Source organism: Oncorhynchus clarkii, chromosome 28 (assembly GCF_045791955.1).
Source record: "Oncorhynchus clarkii lewisi isolate Uvic-CL-2024 chromosome 28, UVic_Ocla_1.0, whole genome shotgun sequence".
Lineage (NCBI taxonomy): Eukaryota > Metazoa > Chordata > Actinopteri > Salmoniformes > Salmonidae > Oncorhynchus > Oncorhynchus clarkii.
This window is the reverse complement of record NC_092174.1, coordinates 47,470,341-47,491,070: the sequence shown is the minus strand read 5'-3', so window position 1 is coordinate 47,491,070 and position 20,730 is coordinate 47,470,341. Positions and strand designations below refer to the sequence as shown.

Sequence of the window (20,730 nt, the reverse complement as noted above, 5' to 3'; positions counted from 1 at the left end):
TATAATATGCACTGAAGACACCCTCTTTGTGAGCACACACTGCACTGTAATTTAGAGTCTAAAACACTAATCTAGTTGTTGCACAAATGTGTTTGAAAGAAAGGAAAAAGAAGGAGGCCATAGATACTTCACACTGATTTAATGACAATAGGGGTCAACAAAGGATTGGTCAGGCTGGAGATTGGGCCCCAATCAGCCCTCCAACAACAGTCCTTTGGTTGTATATTTGGTAGTTCATTGCAATTTGAAGTATTTTGGGACAGTTTATTGACAATGGCATCAAGTTTAAAGGTTGTTGTTGTGTACAGAGTATTACATAAAAGCATTCACAAAAACCTACAACAAATTGTAATTAACCATGACTCTGAAATCAGGAAAGCATTGTGTCTAGTTTCTTCATCAAGGTGTAGTTTAACAGAGCGCATGGAACCGCCCGGACGAAACTGGCGCCCATCCCATTGTAGTATCCTCGTATTCCATGTCTCTCATAGATGCCTGTGAACCCCTGAAGAAAAGTTGTGGGTGAAGTTGAACTGAAAGCTGTAAGACAAGGAAGTAAGAATAGCCTGTTATGGACACATCACATCCAGTAAGTTATGTACAGTATGGTACACTGTACCTCACAGACTACAGTGACACAATTCTAATCAGGGACAGGAGGAGCATATCGTGATCATATAAACTGACCAAGACACACTTCTGGTCCTAGGAACGGTGGGTGTCCTGGTTAGATCACATGACCCTAGGGACGATGTCCTGGTTAGATCACATGGCCCTAGGGACGATGTCCTGGTTAGATCACATGGCCTTAGGGACAGTGGGTGTCCTGGTTAGATCACATGGCCTTAGGGATGGTGGGTGTCCTGGTTAGATCACATGGCCCTAGCGACAGTGTCACATGGCCCTAGCGACAGTGGGTGTCCTGGTTAGATCACATGGCCCTAGCGACAGTGTCACATGGCCCTAGCGACAGTGGGTGTCCTGGTTAGATCACATGGTCAGGAAAAGTTACATGCAGAGTTCATTGAAACAGATAAATGAGTGGCTTATTTTAATTGAATGAAAATGTTCCTGATTATTGTTCTTTGCATGGATCGACCGTTACCCTGAGCTTGCTGCTGGGTCCTGATCACAGCTAGAGGATAGCTGCTCATCTGTCCAGCAGAGAAGGCCACAAAACTGAAAAAGAAGAGCTGGGAGTCACTGCTGTAGTCCTGTTGGGTCTTAGCCCAGTTCACAATGGACTGCGAGAGAGGGAGAGAGAGGGAGGGAGAGATAGAGGGGGAGGTGAGAAAATGAGAGAGAGGGGGACAGAGAGATACAGAGAGAGAGAGAGAGAAAGGAGGGAGAGAGAGGGGGACAGAGAGAGAAAGGAGAGAGAGAGAGGGGGGGGCAGAGAGATACAGAGAGAGAAAAAGGAGAGAGAAATAGAGAGAGGAGAGTCAGTGATAGGATACCCATTAGATTGATGTAAAATCAATGGGTTCGAACTCAGGCCTCCTTCATTCACAGGCTTTTGCTCAGAGGGCAAACAACACAATCTTGTGGCACGCAGATGAACAATAAAATAAGGTTGATGTAGTTCATGTTGGGCTCTATGAACAGGTTGGTCATAGCCAACTCAAGACAGACTAACAGATGTGAGAGAGGGGGGGAGAGAGGAAGAGAGTGGAGCCTGACCTGGTCAGTCATAGCCAACTCAAGACGGACTAACAGATGTGAGAGAGGGGGGGGAGAGAGGAAGAGAGTGGAGTACATTACTGTAAAACAAGGTTGCTTTATGTTTTCATACCCATCTTGAAGTGTGAACTTGCTCAGAAGGGCTAGAGTTTTCACCAGTCCGTTCCACGAACGGAGTGTGTAGGCCAACAAGTACACACAAGTCCCCATATAGAACTCAATTCATAGATCTCTATGGTAATATACTTCAAATGGAATGTACATGGAGTCCCAAATGTTACCCAATCATCTATAGTACACTACAGATAGTACAATTCAGATAGTACACTACAGATAGTACACTACAGATAGATAGTACACTACAGATAGTACACTACAGATAGTACACTACAGATAGTACACTACAGATAGTTCACTACAGATAGTTCACTACAGATAGTTCAATACAGATAGTACACTACAGATAGTTCACTACATATAGTTCACTACAGATAGTTCACTACAGATAGTACACTACAGATAGTACACTACAGATAGTACACTACAGATGTGATAGAGTGTTAGGCTGTCTGACCTGGTGAACGGCACACTCCACCCCAGCGTAGGGAATCATACAGAGGATACTGGGTCTGAAGCCCCTGTAGAAGGATGCAGCAGACTCATTCCTGTAGATGGAGCGGGCACACTGCACCACCCCGCTGTAGGTACCTGCCCATAGGTTCAGTCTCACCTTTAGCACCTGGCAGATGGAGGCAGGGAGCACGTCATTGGTCTAAGTTCTTAACCAATAAATATATTAGCTAGACAGTCCAGTGTTTCTTACAAGTTGTATATTGACAGTGAGAAATTGTTATGTATACGGTTGACAACGCTCTGGAGAAATCAACGATAAAAGGCACCAAACTGGTCCCCACCAACACATGATATATCACAGACAGGAATGAATTCAGACTGAGGTCACGTTCCAGGCCAACTACATTGCAGACATTGCATTTGATAATTCTATCCTCCTGATTCCTGCTTACAAGCAAAAATTAAAGCAGGAAGTACCAGTGACTCGCTCAGTATGGAAGTGGATAGATAACGCGGATGCTACGTGTTTTGCTAGCGCAAAGTGGAAAATATTCCTTGATTCATCCAATGGCATTGAGGAGCACACCACCTCAGTCAAACGGCTTCATCAAATCAAATCCAATTGTATTCGTCACATGCGCTGTATACAAGTGAACTCTCCGGTACCGCTTGCCGTGCGGAAGCAGAGAGAACAGTCTATGACTAGGGTGGTTGGAGTCTTTGACAATTTTTAGGACCTTCCTCTGAAGGACACCGCCTGGTATAGAGGTCCTGGATGGCAGGAAGCTTGGCCCCAGTGATGTACTGGGCCGTACGCACTACCCTCGTAGATCGGAGGCCAGGCAGTTGTCATACCAGGCGGTGATGTAACCATGCTCTTGATGGTGCAGCTGAGGAACCTTTTGAGGATCTGAGGACACATGCCAAATCTTTTCAGTCTCCTGAGGGGAAATAGGCTTTGTTGTGCCCTCTTCTCTTCATGACTGTCTTAGTTTGTTTGGACCATGTTAGTTTGCTGGTGATGAAGACACCAAGGAACTTGAAGCTCTTAACTTGCTCCACTACAGCCCTGTCAATGAGAATGGGGGCGTGCTCGGTCCTCCTTTTCCTGTAGTCCACAATCATCTCCTTTGTCTTGATCCCGTTAAGGGAGAGGTTGTTGCCCTTGCACAACACGGCCAGGTCTCTGACCTCCTCCCTATAGGCTGTCTCATCGTTGTCGGTGATCAGGCCTACCACAACAGATGGTTTTGGAGTCGTGCCTGGCCATGCAGGATGGTTTTGGAGTCGTGCGCAGGAAGGGACTAAGCACGCACCCCTGAAGCCCCCCCCCCCGTTGAGGATTAGCGTGGCGGATGTGTTGTTCCTTACCCTTAATACCTGGGGGCGGCCCATCAAGAAGTCAAGGATTCATTTGCAGAGTGAAGTGTTTAGTCCCAGGGTCCTTAGCTATGTGATGAGCTTTGAATAGCATTCTCACATAGGTGTTCCTTTTGTCCAAGTGGGCATCATCTGTGGATCTGTTGGGGCGGTATGCAAATTTGAGTGGGTCTAGGGTTTCTGGGATAATGGTGTTGATATGAGCCATTACCAGCCTTTCAAAGCACTTCATGGCTACAGATGTGAGTGCTACAGGTCAGTAGTCATTTAGGCAGTTCACCTTAGTGTTATTGGGCACAGGGACTATGGTGGTCTGCTTGAAACATGTTGGTATTACAGACTCAGTCAGGGACAGGTTGAAAATGTCAGTGAAGACACTTGCCAGTTGGTCATCACATGCTCGGAGTACACGTCCTGGTAATCTGTCTGGCCCTGCGGCCTTGTGAATGTTGACCTGTTCAAAGGTCTTACTCACATGGGCTACGGAGAGTGTGATCACACAGTTGTCCGGAACAGCTGATGCTCTCATGCATGTTTCAGAGTTACTTGCATGGAAGCGAGCATAGAAGTAATTTAGCTCATCTGGTAGGCTCGTGTCACTGTACAGCTCGCGGCTGTGCTTCCCTTTGTAGTCTGTAATAGTTTGCAAGCCCTGCCACATCCAATGAGCGTCGGAGCCGGTGTAGTACGATTCAATCTTATTCCTGTATTGATGCTTTGCCTGTTTTATGGTTCGTCGGAGGGCATAGCGGGATTTCTTATAAGCTTACAAGAGTCCCGCTCCTTGAAAGCGGCAGCTCTACCCTTTAGCTCAGTGCGGATGTTGCCTGTAACCCAAGGCTTCTGGTTGGGATATGTACGTATGGTCAATGTGGGGACGACGTCATCGATGCACTTATTAATGAAGCCAGTGACTGATGTGGCGAACATATTCCAGCCTGTGCTAGCAAAACAGTCCTGTAGCTTAGCATCTGCTTCATCTGACCACTTTTTATAGACCGAGTCATTGGTGCTTCCTGCTTTAGTTTTTGCTTGTAAGCAGGAATCAGGAGGATAGAATTATGGTCAGATTTGCCAAATTGGGGGCGGGGGAGAGCTTTGTATGCTTCTCTGTGTGTGGAGTAAAGGTGGTCTTGAGTTTTTTTCCTCTCTGGTTTAACATGCTGGTCGAAACTAGGTAAAACGGATTTAAGTTTCCCTGCATGAAAGTCCCCGACCACTAGGAGCACCGCCTCTTTATGGATATATATTTATGGTCCTACACAGCTCATTGAGTGCGGTCTTAGTGCCTGCATCTGTTTGTGGTGGTAAATAGGCAGCTACGAAGAATACAGATGAAAACTCTCTTCGTAAATAGCGTGGTCTACAGCTTATCATGAGATACTCTACCTCAGTCGAGCAAAACCTTGAGACCTTAGATTTCGTGCACCAGCTGTTGTTTACAAATATACATGGACCACCACCATTTGTCTTACCAGAGGCCGCTGTTCTATCCTGCCCGAAAAAGCATAAAACTCGCCAGCTGTATGTTATTCATGTCATTGTTCTGCTACGACTCAGTGAAACATAATAAATGACCGTTTTTAATGTCCTGTTAGTGCGTAAGTAAGTCGCTGTTAGTCTAATTTATTCAGCCTGGGATGCAGCCTAACACTGTATATCAGTAGTTCATACCTCTCCAGTTTAGAAGGCCACATGCACAGTGTATTCAGAAAGTATTCAGACCCCTTTATCCAAATGTTGTTATGTTACAGCCTTATCCTAAAATTGATTAAATTAATTATTTTTCTCATCAATCTACACACAATACCTCATAATGACAAAGTGAAAAGAGATTTAGACATTTTTGCAAATTTTTACTTAAAAAAAAACAGAAATACCTTATTGACATAGTATTCAGACACTTTACTATGAGACTCAAAATTGAGTTCAGATGCATCCTGTTTCCATTGATCATCCTTGAGATGTTTCTACAACTTGATTGGAATCCACCTGTGGTAAATTCAGTTGATTGGACATGATTTGGAAAGGCACACACCTGTCTATATAAGGTCCCACAGTTGACAGTGCATGTCAGAGCAAAAACCAAGCCATGAGGTCGAAGGAATGGTATGTAGAGCTCCGAGACAGGTTTGTGTCAAGGCACAGATCTGGAGAAGGGTACCAAAACATTTCTGCAGCATCGAAAGTCCCCAAGAACACAGTGGCCTCCATCATTCTTAAATAAAAGACGTTTGGAACCACCGAGACTGTTCCTAGAGCTGGCGGCCCGGCCAAACTGAGCAATCGGGTGAGAAGGTGGTCTGGGAGGTGACCAAGAACCGATGTTCACTCTGACAGAGCTCCAGAGTTCCTCTGTGGAGATGGGAGGACCTTCCAGAAGGAGAACCGTCTCTGCAGCACTCCACCAATCAGGCCTTTATGGTAAAGCGACAAGACGGAAGCCACTCCTCAGTAAAAGGCACATGACAGCCCGCTTGGAGTTTGCCAAAAGACACCTAAAGACTTTTAGAGAAACAAGATTATCTGGTCTGATGAACCCAAGATTGAACTCTTTGGCCTGAATGCCAAGCGTCACATCTGGAGGAAACCTGGCATCATCCCTACAGTGAAGCATGGTAGTGGAAGCGTCATGCTGTGGGGCAGTTTTTCAGTGGCAGGGAGACTAGTCAGGATCGAGGGAAAGATTAACAGAGCAAAGTAGTGAGAGATCCTTGATGAAAACCTGTTCAGGGCCTCAGACTGGGGCAAAGGTTCACCTTCTAACACGACAACAGCCCTTAACACACAGCCAAGACAACGCAATGGCTTTGGGACAAGTCTGAATTAAGTGACCCAGCCAGAGCCCGGACTTGAATCTGATCAAACATCTCCAGAGAGACCTGAAAATAGCTGTGCAGTGACGCTCCACATCCAATCTAACAGAGAGAAGAATGGGAGAAACTCCCAGATTACAGGTGTGCCAAGCTTGTAGTGTCATACCCAAAAATAATTAACACACCGGCCATCCTACAATCTAAACTAGATGCCCCCAATCTCACACAAATTATCAATGAACCTACCAGGTACAACTCGTAAACACGGGCACTCTCATAGATATCATCCTGACCAACCTGCCCTCTAAATACACCTCTGCTGTCTTCAATCAGGATCTCAGGAATCACCGCCTCATTGCCTGCGTCCGTAATGAATCTGCGGTCAAACAACCACCCCTCATCACTGTCAAACGCTCCCTAAAACACTTCAGTGAGCAGGCCTTTCTAATCGACCTGACCTGGGTATCCTGGAAGGATATTGACCTCATTCCGTCAGTAGAGGGATGCCTGGTTATTCTTTAAAAGTGCTTTCCTTACCATCAAAAAATGTGGAACCAGGAACAGATATAGCACTTGGTTCACTCCAAACCTGACTGCCCTTGACCAGCACAAAAACATCCTGTGGTGTACTGCATTAGCATCGAACAGCCCCCGCGATATGCAACTTTTCAGAGAAGTTAGGAACCAATATACACAGGCAGTCAGGAAAGCAAAGGCTAGCTCTTTCAAACAGAAAATTGCATCCTGTAGCACAAACTCCAAAAAGTTCTGGGACACTGTAAAGTCCATGGAGAACAAGAGCACCTCCTCCCAGCTGCCCACTGCACTGAGGATAGGAAACACTGTCACCACCGATAAATACACGATAATTGAGAATTTCAATAAACATTTCTTTACGGCTGGTCATGCTTTCCACCTGGCTACCCCTACCCCGGTCAACAGGCCTGCACTCTCCACAGCAACTTGGCCAAGCCTCCCCATTTCTCCTTCACCAAAATCCAGATAGCTGATGTTCTGAAATAGTTGCAAAATCTAGACCCCTAAAAATCAGCTGGGCTAGACAATCTGGACCCTCTCTTTCTAAAATGATCTGCCACAACCACTATTACTAGCCTGTTCAACCTCTCTTTCGTATAGTCTGAGATCCCCAAAGATTGGAAAGCTGCCGCGGTCATCCCCCTCTTCAAAGAGGGAGACACTCTAGACCCAAACTGTTACAGACCTATATCCATCCTGCCCGGTCTTTCTAAAGTCTTCGAACGCCAAGTTAACAAACAGATCACCGACCATTTCGAATCCCACCGTACCTTCTCCGCTATGCAATCTGGTTTCAGAGCTGGTCATGGGTGCACCTCAGCCACGCTCTAGGTCCTAAACGATATCATAACCGCCATCGATAAAAGACATTACTGTGAAGCCGTATTCATCGACCTGGCCAAGGCTTTCGACTCTGTTAATCACCACATTCTTATCGGCAGACTCAACAGCCTTGGCTTCTCAAATGACTGCCTCGCCTGGTTCACCAACTACTTCTCAGACAGAGTTCAGTGTGTCAAATTTTTCATCAAAATTTGACCTCTGGCAGTCTCTATGGGGTGCCACAGGGTTCAATTCTCGGGCCGACTCTTTTCTCTGTATACATCAATGATGTCGCTCTTGCTGCTGGTGATTCTCTGATCCACCTCTACACAGACGACACCATTCTGTATACATCTAGCCCTTATTTGGACACTGTGTTAACTAACCTCCAGACGAGCTTCAATGCCATACAACTCTCCTTCCGTGGCCTCCAACTGCTTTTAAATGCAAGTAAAACTAAATGCATGGTCTTCAACCGATCGCTGCCCGAACCTGCCCGCCCGTCCACTTCTCTGGACGATTCAGATTTATAATATGTGGACAACTACAAAAACCTAGGTGTCTGGTTAGACTGTAAACTCTCCTTCCAGACTCACATTAAGCATCTCCAATCCAAAATTAAATCTAGAATCGGATTCGTATTTCGCGACAAAGCATCCTTCACTCATGCTGGAAAACATAGTCAGTTTTACGAGGGTATCTTACCGATCCTTGACTGCGGGCGATTTCATTTACAAAATAGCCTCCAACAAGCTACTCAGCAAATTGGATGCAGTCTATCACAGTGCCATCTGTTTTGCCACCAAAGTCCCATATACTACACACCATTGCGACCTGTTCGCTCTCATTGGCTGGCCCTCGCTTCATACTTGTCGCCAAACAAACTGGCTCCAGGTCATCTATAAGTCTTTGGTAGGTAAATATCTCAGCTCACTGGTCACCATAGCAGCACCCACCCGTAGCACGCGCTCCAGCAGGTATATTTCACTGGTCACCCCCAAAGTCAATTCCTCCTTTGGCCGCCTTTCCTTCCAGTTCTCTGCTGCCAATGACTGGAACGAATTGCAAAAATCACTGAAGCTGTCAGAGCAGCTCACAGATCATTGTACCTGTACATAGCCCATCTGTAAACAGCCCATCCAACTATCTCATCCCCATATTGTTATTTATTTTTTGCTCCTTTGCACACCAGTATTTCTACTTACATTCATCTTCTGCACATCTATCACTCCAGTGTTTAATTTCTAAATTGTAATTACTTTGCCACTACGGCCTATTTATTGCCTTACCTCCCTAATCTTACCTCATTTGCACACACTGTATATAGATTTTTCTATTGTGTTATTGACTGTACGTTTGTTTATTCCATGTGTGTCACGCTCTGGCCTTAGTTATCATTGTTTTCTTTATTATTTTGTTTAGGTCAGGGTGTGACATGGGGGATTTATGTGTTTTGACTTGTCTAGGGGTTCTGTATGTTTATGGGTCTGTTTCCTTTCTAGGTAGTTTTTGTATGTTTATGGGGCTGTTTCCTTTCTAGGTAGTTTTGTATGTTTATGGGGCTGTTTCCTGTCTAGGTAAATTGTATGTCTATGGTTGCCTAGATTGGTTCTCAATTAGAGGCAGCTGTCTATCGTTGTCTCTGATTGGGAACCATATTTAGGCAGCCATATTCTTTGGGTATTTTGTGGGTGATTGTCTCCTGTGTCAGTGTTTGTGCAACACGGGGCTGTTTTCGGTTTGTCACGGTTGGTCACGGTTTGTAGTTGTGTTCATGTTGAGTTTTCCTGTTAAAACCATGGACACACCACGCTGCATTTTGGTCCGATCCTTGTTTCACCTCTTCAGAGGAAGAGGGGGTAATCTGCCGTGACAATGTGTAACTCTGTGTTGTTTGTGTCGCACTGCTTTGTTTTATCTTGGCCAGGTCGCAGTTGTAAATGAGAACTTGTTCTCAACTGTCCTACCTGGTTAAATAAAGGTGAAATAAAACATGTATATATTTAAACTCGAGGCTGTAATTGCTGCCAAAGTTGCTTCAACAAAGCATTGAGTAAAGGGTCTGGATACTTATGTAAAATTTTGGTTTTTATTTTTAACAAATTTGCAAACATTTCTACAAACCTGTTTTTGCTTGGTCATTATTGTGTGTAGATTAATGAGGGGGGGGCATTTACATTTTAGAGACTGGCTATAACGTAACAAAATGTGGAAAAAGTCAAGGGGTCTGAATACTTTCCGAATGTACTGTATATCTGTAGTTCAGACCTGTCATAGAGCTCTGATACCTCTAGAGGGTAGAAGACAGCATGTATATCTGTAGTTCAGACCTGTCATAGAGCTCTGGTACCTCTAGAGGATAGAAGACAGCATGAGCCACCGCCCCAGACACACAGCCCAGCCCAAACCTCTGCTGTACTGACAGACTCTCCTGCTGCCAGTGCTGGGTGTACACCTTCATCTGGAGAGAAAGAGAGAGAGACGTACGCTAATGATCAAAATCCAGAAAAGAGACATTAAATTCTACAACCATCTAAAAGGAAGCGATTCCCAAACCTTCCATAACAAAGCAATCACCTACAGAGAGATGAACCTGGAGAAGAGTCCCCTAAGCAAGCTGGTCCTGGAGCTCTGTTCACAAACACAAACACACCCCACAGAGCCCCAGGACAGCAACACAATTAGACCCAAACAAATCATGAGAAAACAAAAAGATAATTACTTGACATATTGGAAAGAATTAACAAAAAAACAGAGCAAACTGGAATGCTATTTGGCCCTAAACAGAGAGTACACAGTGGCAGAATACCTGACCACTGTGAATGACCCAAACTTAAGGAAAGCTGTGACTATGTACAGACTCAGTGAGCATAGCCTTGCTATTGTGAAAGGCCGCCGTAGGCAGACCTGCCTCTCAAGAGAAGACAGGCTATGTGCACACTGCCCACAAAATGAGATGGAAACTGAGCTGCACTTCCTAACCTCCTGCCAAATGTATGACCATATTAGAGGCACATATTTCCCTTAGATTACACAGACCCACAAAGAATTCCAAAACAAATCCAATTTTGATAAACTCCCATATCTACTGGGTGAAATACCACAGTGTTCCATCACAACAGCAAGATCTGTTGCCACGAGGAAAAGGTCAACCAGTGAAGAACAAACACCATTGTAAATACAACCCATATTCAGGTTGATTTATTTTCCCTTTTGTACTTGTAACTATTTGCACATCATTATTATAAATCCCTTTGAATTTAATTTAATTGAGGGGGGGGGGGGGGGGGGGATAGGGTAAAGTATCCATATCTGAACGTTATGGTTGTAAATTCTCCAGTGGCCCTTGTGTTATTACAGTACGTGTTACCTGAGCGTAGATGAGGCACTGCAGAGTTGACTGGGGGGTTCCCTTCAGCACGTTCACAGCGTTTCCCTGCCACATAGACCTCACACCCCCCGCCTTTAGCTCTCTGAATCCCTGGGAGGACGCCTTGGATCCATACACCTAAATACATACACAATATCTTCTTTAATTATTAACCTCTGTCTCCAGTCCACGGATTCACGGTTCATACAGGTAACTGCCAAAACAATAGAAACACCCATCCTGATAGGGCGGGCCACCACGAGCTCCAATTAGCAACTGTCATCGAATTTGTAAAAATGTTTTTTTTTTTTTTTTTTACAATTCAAATAAATACATTAGTTGGATAATGGAAGAAGATGGTCCAAACTGTTAGAATTGTATAATCCATCAGATTTTGAATTAATTATAGCACATACAATATTTTACTGGCACGGATTCTAAGGAATGGAGTAGAGGGATTTTGATGGGAATTCAATATTTAATTTATTGTTGTTAATTTAAAAAATGTTTTTTTGGGGAAATGCACTCATATATATATATATATACATATATATATATATATATAGTAGCTAATTGTTGCTTCCCCAGTTATTTTACCCACGCACCTCTACTGTTCTACAAATGTCTAGAACTCGATTGTGGGAATGCGTAACGGATGTGAAACGGCTAGCTAGTTAGCGGTGGTGCGCGCTAAATAGCGTTTCAATCGGTGACATCACTTGCTCTGAGACCTTGAAGTAGTGGTTCAGCAGCTTTTGTGGAGCGATGGGTAACGGTGCTTCGTGGGTGACTGTTGTTGATGTGTGCAGAGGGTCCCTGGTTGGGTGAGGGGACGGTCTAGAGTTATACTGTTACAAATGCGACACCATTCTATAGATTCTACAAGTGTCTGGAACTCGATTGGAGGAATGCGACACCATTCTTTAGATTCCTCAAGTGTCTGGAACTCGATTGGAGGAATGCGACACCATTCTATAGATTCTACAAGTGTCTGGAACTCGATTGGAGGAATGCGACACCATTCTATAGAGTCTACAAGTGTCTGGAACTCGATTGGAGGTATGCAACACCATTCTATAGATTCTACAAGAGTCTGGAACTCGATTGGAGGAATGCGACACCATTCTATAGATTCTACAAGTGTCTGGAACTCGATTGGAGGAATGCGACACCATTCTATAGATTCTACAAGTGTCTGGAACTCGATTGGAGGAATGCGACACCATTCTATAGATTCTACAAGTGTCTGGAACTCGATTGGAGGAATGCGACACCATTCTATAGATTCTACAAGTGTCTGGAACTCGATTGGAGGAATGCGACACCATTCTATAGATTCTACAAGTGTCTGGAACTCGATTGGAGGAATGCGACACCATTCTATAGATTCTACAAGTGTCTGGAACTCGATTGGAGGGATGCGACACCATTCTATAGATTCTACAAGTGTCTGGAACTCGATTGGAGGAATGGGACACCATTCTATAGATTCTACAAGTGTCTGGAACTCGTTTGGAGGGATGCGACACCATTCTATAGATTCTACAAGAGTCTGGAACTCGATTGGAGGAATGCGACACCATTCTATAGATTCTACAAGAGTCTGGAACTCGATTGGAGGAATGCGACACCATTCTATAGATTCTACAAGTGTCTGGAACTCGATTGGAGGAATGCGACACCATTCTATAGATTCTACAAGTGTCTGGAACTCTATTGGAGGGATGCGACACCATTCTATAGATTCTACAAGTGTCTGGAACTTGATTGGAGGAATGGGACACCATTCTATAGAGTCTACAAGTGTCTGGAACTCGATTGGAGGTATGCAACACCATTCTATAGATTCTACAAGAGTCTGGAACTCGATTGGAGGAATGCGACACCATTCTATAGATTCTACAAGTGTCTGGAACTCGATTGGAGGAATGCGACACCATTCTATAGATTCTACAAGTGTCTGGAACTCGATTGGAGGAATGCGACACCATTCTATAGATTCTACAAGTGTCTGGAACTCGATTGCAGGAATGCGACACCATTCTATAGATTCTACAAGTGTCTGGAACTCGATTGCAGGAATGCGACACCATTCTATAGATTCTACAAGTGTCTGGAACTCGATTGGAGGAATGCGACACCATTCTATAGATTCTACAAGTGTCTGGAACTCGATTGGAGGAATGCGACACCATTCTATAGATTCTACAAGTGTCTGGAACTCGATTGGAGGGATGCGACACCATTCTATAGATTCTACAAGTGTCTGGAACTCGATTGGAGGAATGGGACACCATTCTATAGATTCTACAAGTGTCTGGAACTCGATTGGAGGGATGCGACACCATTCTATAGATTCTACAAGAGTCTGGAACTCGATTGGAGGAATGCGACACCATTCTATAGATTCTACAAGAGTCTGGAACTCGATTGGAGGAATGCGACACCATTCTATAGATTCTACAAGTGTCTGGAACTCGATTGGAGGAATGCGACACCATTCTATAGATTCTACAAGTGTCTGGAACTCTATTGGAGGAATGCGACACCATTCTATAGATTCTACAAGTGTCTGGAACTCGATTGGAGGAATGCGACACCATTCTATAGATTCTACAAGTGTCTGGAACTCGATTGGAGGAATGCGACACCATTCTATAGATTCTACAAGTGTCTGGAACTCGATTGGAGGAATGCGACACCATTCTATAGATTCTACAAGTGTCTGGAACTCGATTGGAGGAATGCGACACCATTCTATAGATTCTACAAGTGTCTGGAACTCGATTGGAGGGATGCGACACCATTCTATAGATTCTACAAGTGTCTGGAACTCGATTGGAGGAATGGGACACCATTCTATAGATTCTACAAGTGTCTGGAACTCGATTGGAGGGATGCAACACCATTCTATAGATTCTACAAGAGTCTGGAACTCGATTGGAGGAATGCGACACCATTCTATAGATTCTACAAGAGTCTGGAACTCGATTGGAGGAATGCGACACCATTCTATAGATTCTACAAGTGTCTGGAACTCGATTGGAGGGATGCAACACCATTCTATAGATTCTACAAGTAAGTGTCTGGAACTCGATTGGAGGAATGCCACACCATTCTATAGATTCTACAAGGGTCTGGAACTCGATTGGAGGAATGCGACACCATTCTTCCATGAGAAATTCCATCAGTTGGTGTTTTGTTGGTGGAAACCCCCGTATCAGGCGTCGCTCCAGAATCTCCCGTTAGTGTTTAACTGGGTTGAGATCTGGTGACTGAGACGGCCAGAGTTTATGGTTTATATAGTTTTCATGCTCATCAAACCATTCAGGGACAGCTTGTACCCTGTGGATGAGGGCTATTGTCATCCTATGTGGGCATTATCATCCTATGAGGGCATTGTCATCCTATGGAGGCATTGTCATCCTATGAGGGCATTGTCATCCTATGGAGGCATTGTCATCCTATGAGGGCATTGTCATCCTATGGAGGCATTATCATCATATGAGGGCATTGTCATCCTATGGAGGCATTATCATCCTATGAGGGCATTGTCATCCTATGGAGGCATTGTCATCCTATGAGGGCATTGTCATCCTATGGAGGCATTGTCATCCTATGAGGGCATTGTCATCCTATGGAGGCATTATCATCATATGAGGGCATTGTCATCCTATGGAGGCATTATCATCCTATGAGGGCATTGTCATCCTATGGTGGCATTGTCATCCTATGAGGGCATTGTCATCCTATGGAGGCATTGTCATCCTATGGGGGCATTGTCATCCTATGAGGGCATTGTCATCCTATGAAGGCATTGTCATCCTATGAGGGCATTGTCATCCTATGAAGGCATTGTCATCCTATGAGGGCATTGTCATCCTATGAATGCATTGTCATCCTATGAGGGCATTGTCATCCTATGAGGGCATTGTCATCCTATGAGGGCATTTTCATCCTATGGAGGCATTATCATCCCATGAGGGCATTGTCATCCTATGGAGGCATTATCATCCTATGGAGGCATAGCCATGGTAGCCAAAATAATATCCTGTACAGCCTTTTTATACATGACCCTAAGCATGATGGGATGTTAATTGCTTAATTAACTCAGGAACCACACCTGTGTGGAAGCACCTGATTTCAATATACGTTGTATCCCTCATTTACTCAAGTGTTTCCATTATTTTTGACAGTTACCTGTAGGTCCGTACTCTTCATTACTGTAGGGTTAGAGTTAGAGTTAGGGTTCATTTCTGAACCATGTGAATATGGGACTACGAAGTCTGGCAATGCAAAGTATTACTGGGTGTTATCAAGCTGTATTAAAGACGTGTTTAGGTTATAATATTGTTCCTGTAGTTGTGTCTTGAGGCGGTCGATAGGAGCAGTCAGGGTTCTGGACACGGCGTCGGCCAGCCCTGCAGCCAGAACAAAACTCCTCCATTCCCCTGAGCCTGCTGACAGGTCCGGGGGCAGCTCCAGGGGCATGGTCCGGCTCTCACCCACATCAAACACCTGGAGAGGCAGACAGGAAGTCTACATCAAACACCTGGAGAGGCAGACAGGAAGTCTACATCAAACACCTGGAGAGGCAGACAGGAAGTCTACATCAAACACCTGGAGAGGCAGACAGGAAGTCTACATCAAACACCTGGAGAGGCAGACAGGAAGTATACATCAAACACCTGGAAAGGCAGACAGGAAGACAACATGAAACACCTGGAGAGACAGACAGGAAATCTACATCAAACAACTGGAGAGGCAGACAGGAAGTCTACATCAAACACCTGGAGAGGCAGACAGGAAGTCTACCTATATCACCTGGAGAGGCAGACAGGAAGACTACATATATCACCAACCGACAGACAGACAGGAAGACTACATATATCACCAACCGACAGACAGGAAGACTACATATATCACCTAGAGAGGCAGACAGGAAGACTACCTATATCACCTGGAGAGGCAGACAGGAAGACTACATATATCACCTGGAGAGGCAGACAGGAAGACTACTTATATCACCTAGAGAGGCAGACAGGAAGTCTACATCAAACACCTGGAGAGGCAGACAGGAAGACTACATATATCACCTGGAGAGGCAGACAGGAAGACTACATATATCACCAACCGACAGACAGACAGGAAGACCACATATATCACCAACCGACAGACAGGAAGACTACATATATCACCAACTGACAGACAGACAGGAAGACTACATATATCACCAACCGACAGACAGACAGGAAGACTACATATATCACCAACCGACAGACAGACAGGAAGACTACATATATCACCAACTGACAGACAGACAGGAAGACTACATATATCACCAACCAACAGACAGGAAGACTACATATATCACCAACCGACAGACAGACAGGAAGACCACATATATCACCAACCGACAGACAGGAAGACTACATATATACCAACCAACAGACAGACAGGAAGACTACATATATCACCAACCGACAGACAGACAGGAAGTCTACATATATCACCAACCGACAGACAGGAAGTCTACATATATCACCTAGAGAGGCAGACAGGAAGACTACATATATCACCTAGAGAGGCAGACAGGAAGACTACATATATCACCTAGAGAGGCAGATAGGAAGACTACATATATCACCTAGAGAGGCAGACAGGAAGACTACATATATCACCTAGAGAGGCAGACAGGAAGACTACATATATCACCTAGAGAGACAGACAGGAAGACTACATATATCACCTAGAGAGGCAGACAGGAAGACTACATATATCACCTAGAGAGGCAGACAGGAAGACTACATATATCACCTAGAGAGACAGACAGGAAGACTACATATATCACCTAGAGAGGCAGACAGGAAGACTACATATATCACCTAGAGAGGCAGACAGGAAGACTACATATATCACCTAGAGAGGCAGACAGGAAGACTACATATATCACCTAGAGAGGCAGACAGGAAGACTACATATATCACCAACCGACAGACAGACAGGAAGACTACATATATCACCAACCAACAGACAGGAAGACTACATATATCACCAACCGACAGACAGGAAGACTACATATATCACCTGGAGAGGCAGACAGGAAGACTACATATATCACCTAGAGAGGCAGACAGGAAGACTACATATATCACCTAGAGAGGCAGACAGGAAGACTACATATATCACCTAGAGAGGCAGACAGGAAGACTACATATATCACCTAGAGAGGCAGACAGGAAGACTACATATATCACCAACCGACAGACAGACAGGAAGACTACATATATCACCAACCGACAGACAAACTCCTTCAACAGGGGCTTCAGACCCAGCATGCAATGTATGATCTCCTACACCTGGGTGGAGTGTGCAGTTCATCAGGTAAGACACCACACACACACACACACACACACACACACACATAGCAGACTACATCGCACAAGGACAACAGCAGGGGTTTGAATTTTCATTGTTGGACATGGAAAGATTGTAAAATCACCAGGTGATGTTAATTTAAGAAATCTGTTCCCAGGTATTCCCATTGAAAGGGTTTTGGTTTAGTCAAACATTACATATGTTTGGGCTTCTTCTGGTCAATTTGCCATCTACAACTTATTTATAATTATGTTCCGCCTCCCCGACTGCCCACCCAAGAAATAATCGGCCTGCGGCTGAATCTAATTGATGATCCCTGGACTACAGTCTGGGTTTGTATCCTGCTCGTCTGCTCTGCACACCACAATACTGTGTTAGACACTAGCTCAGGGAGCTAACACAATTCCTCGTCTCAAACACTTCGAGCGTTGTCTAATGATGATCTCCACGCTGTTGGGGCTCTAGGAAGCTAGGTCCAGGTTTCATCAGTGTGACAGACTGGTCTCTTGTTCACTACAAGACTGTGTTAGGCCTCTGAGCTAAAGGCTAGGCATTAACCCTATTTGAAGGCTCAGAGAAACGAAGACTCAGGCCTCAGCGTCTCACCAGAGTGTGTTTCCATGAAGTGACCAGTTCTCCCAGGTTCTCTGCGGGGTTGAGGATGACATGCTGCAGGAACTCTCCCCAGTCCACGGTCATAGAACTGTCCTCATCCATCCTGTCAACAATAACATCAACAACATCAACAATCAAGATAATGGGTCGGCATGATGATATTCAATTAATTAATAAACATATTGACAAAAGTGAATGATCCTCTTTAGTATCCATATTCTACAGGTCTGTACTGTGTTGTAGACTTGATCAAATTGTGCCCAATATAATAATTACATTGGAGTGTATGTGTGATTAGTGTTAAATTAGACATTAAGTCTGTCAATACATGCAATTAATTTTGTTATTACATATTAATCAATATTATCACAAGGTTTTTACAATGTAATAACTGACAGAGCGAACAGTGAGAGGATAGAAAGGGGGGGGAAAGGCACTCTTACATTTGTATAATTCTTTTTGCATTCGGCTTTGATATGTTCACTCCTAACTCCTTGAACAGATCTATGATTTCCTCCTGGCCAATGACCCCTAGTCAGACAAGACAACATGACCCCTAGTCAGACAAGACAACATGACCCCTAGTCAGAGAAGACAACATGACCCCTAGTCAGAGAAGACAACATGACCCCTAGTCAGACAAGACAACATGACCCCTAGTCAGAGAAGACAACATGACCCCTAGTCAGAGAAGACAACATGACCCCTAGTCAGAGAGGACAACATGACCCCTAGTCAGAGAGGACAACATGACCCCTAGTCAGAGAAGACCTGATCCTAGATCAGCACAGAGCTGTGGATAATGAAGACCTGATCCTAGATCAGCCCAGAGCTGTGGATAATGAAACCCTGATCCTAGATCAGCACAGAGCTGTGGATAATGAAGACCTGATCCTAGATCAGCCCAGAGCTGTGGATAATGAAGGACCTGATCCTAGATCAGCACTTCTACTCTGAGATGCTTAATTAAGGGCTTGTCAGTAAGCATGTCACGGTAAGGTCTACTACACCTGTTGTATTCAGCATGTGACAAATACCATTTGATTTGATTTATGAGTTTCTAATGTTGTCTATAGACAGAGAAAGAGTTCCTTTCAAATGGATAGGGTAAGAGCAGCCTGAATGACAGTCTGTTTGTGAGGTCATGCCAAACCTGAAACGGAGAGAGCAGAAACAAAGCACCCAGGTTAGGTTGAGAGACAGACAGGCAGACAGACAGACAGACAGGCAGACAGGCAGGCAGACAGACAGACAGGCAGGCAGGCAGGCAGGCAGGCAGACAGACAGACAGACAGACAGACAGATGAAGTCCTCCTCCTAGTTCTGAAGGTGTGTTAAGAGTACAGCACAAGTTCCTGTTTGCTGGTGTTCTGTATATGTAATTAAAAACACAACAATGCATGCAAGTCTCCATTCGGTTTGACCTTGAAAACGATTCATTTCAGTTTATATGATTTATGAATATAGCACTTTAAGTCACGTCAATTCAAATTTGCTATGCATTATATGATGTGATAAAAAAAAAAGACTCTTCATTGCATCTATTGCATGTAGACCTAGTGCTACTGTGCAAAAACAAAGATAAAAGCATGCTCAGAATGTCGTCTATGATACTGGAATGCCCGTGTCCCGGGGTTGGGCCCTGAGATGAGCCTACCAGCCTTTTTACGCACTGAAGATTGGACTACACCACCATTCCACTTACCGCATTTATTCTTGTCAAGGGCCATGAAGTGAATTCTCCATTTCTTCTCTCTGTCACTCATATAGCTTAGAAATTCGTCATAATCTAAACGTCCATCCTTGTTTCGGTCATAGTTATTAACGACAGTCTGGAAAAGTTTTAAAAAAAAGGGCAGTATATCATTTGGTTGCGCCATATGAATAGACATTAGACGTACATGTTAACTCTCCCGTTATGCCGCTGGTAAATTAGAATAGGCCTCACATTTTTATTTATATTAGTTATCAAATATTGTAATAAATAAATACCTGAGCCTTTTGATCTGCAGCCATAATGCCAGTTTTTTTCATCTCATTATGAAGTTCTTCCACTGATATAGACCCGTCGTTATTCTTGTCTAGTTTCACAAACAAACCACGAAACTGATCCATGATTCTTCAATAATATATATATTTTTAATTACAAAATTTGAAATGGAATATAAATAAGCACCAATTCTACAAATACTACAACTACAGGCTATTAAGGTGCAAAGGCAATGTGCTTCATCTTCTTTTTTTCTCCATATGAACGCTGAGTCATAAAGCACCGGCAGCCCGACTGAACATGTCTTCAATGCGGTAGATGCTCCTCTACTGCGATAGACATGATGACGATGACGCGATAGCCCTACTGTCAAGACATGAGCCTGCACTTCCACCACTGTCCACCAGGTGTAGTGCTGAGCATAGACAAACAGACTGGCCACTGGTCCAGTCAGTGTATTTAACTGATCTGAAATAGATGAGGGAGACCGGGCCACCAGGACCCCAAATAAAAATAGACTATGACGACTTGACCCATGACAAAAAAAAAAAATCCCATTCTAACTCTCG

General features: G+C 44.3%; 1 protein-coding gene across 1 annotated transcript; it reads right to left on the bottom strand.

Annotated features, from left to right (window-relative positions):
• Positions 1–143: 143 nt before the first annotated feature.
• On the bottom strand, positions 144–20,440 carry LOC139387215 (solute carrier family 25 member 24, like). The gene is made up of 10 exons (XM_071133290.1): positions 20,164–20,440; positions 19,877–20,003; positions 18,615–18,702; positions 18,163–18,274; positions 15,537–15,696; positions 11,179–11,318; positions 10,159–10,269; positions 2,255–2,419; positions 1,106–1,244; positions 144–540 (listed from the first exon to the last, which is right to left on the bottom strand). The coding sequence occupies exons 1-10, from the start codon at positions 20,284–20,286 to the stop codon at positions 371–373; spliced, it is 1,335 nt and encodes a 444-aa protein (XP_070989391.1). The 5' UTR covers positions 20,287–20,440; the 3' UTR covers positions 144–370.
• Between the last annotated feature and the right edge of the window lie 290 nt (positions 20,441–20,730).

Excerpts from the sequence above, each read along its gene's own strand:
- LOC139387215 (XM_071133290.1), bottom strand. The coding sequence starts at position 20,286 with ATGGATCAGTTTCGTGGTTTGTTTGTGAAACTAGACAAGAATAACGAC. Across the intron at positions 20,004-20,163 it reads CTGCAGATCAAAAGGCTCAG|ACTGTCGTTAATAACTATGA; the intron begins GTATTTATTTAT and ends AAACTTTTCCAG. Across the intron at positions 15,697-18,162 it reads CTTCATGGAAACACACTCTG|GTGTTTGATGTGGGTGAGAG; the intron begins GTGAGACGCTGA and ends CTGCCTCTCCAG.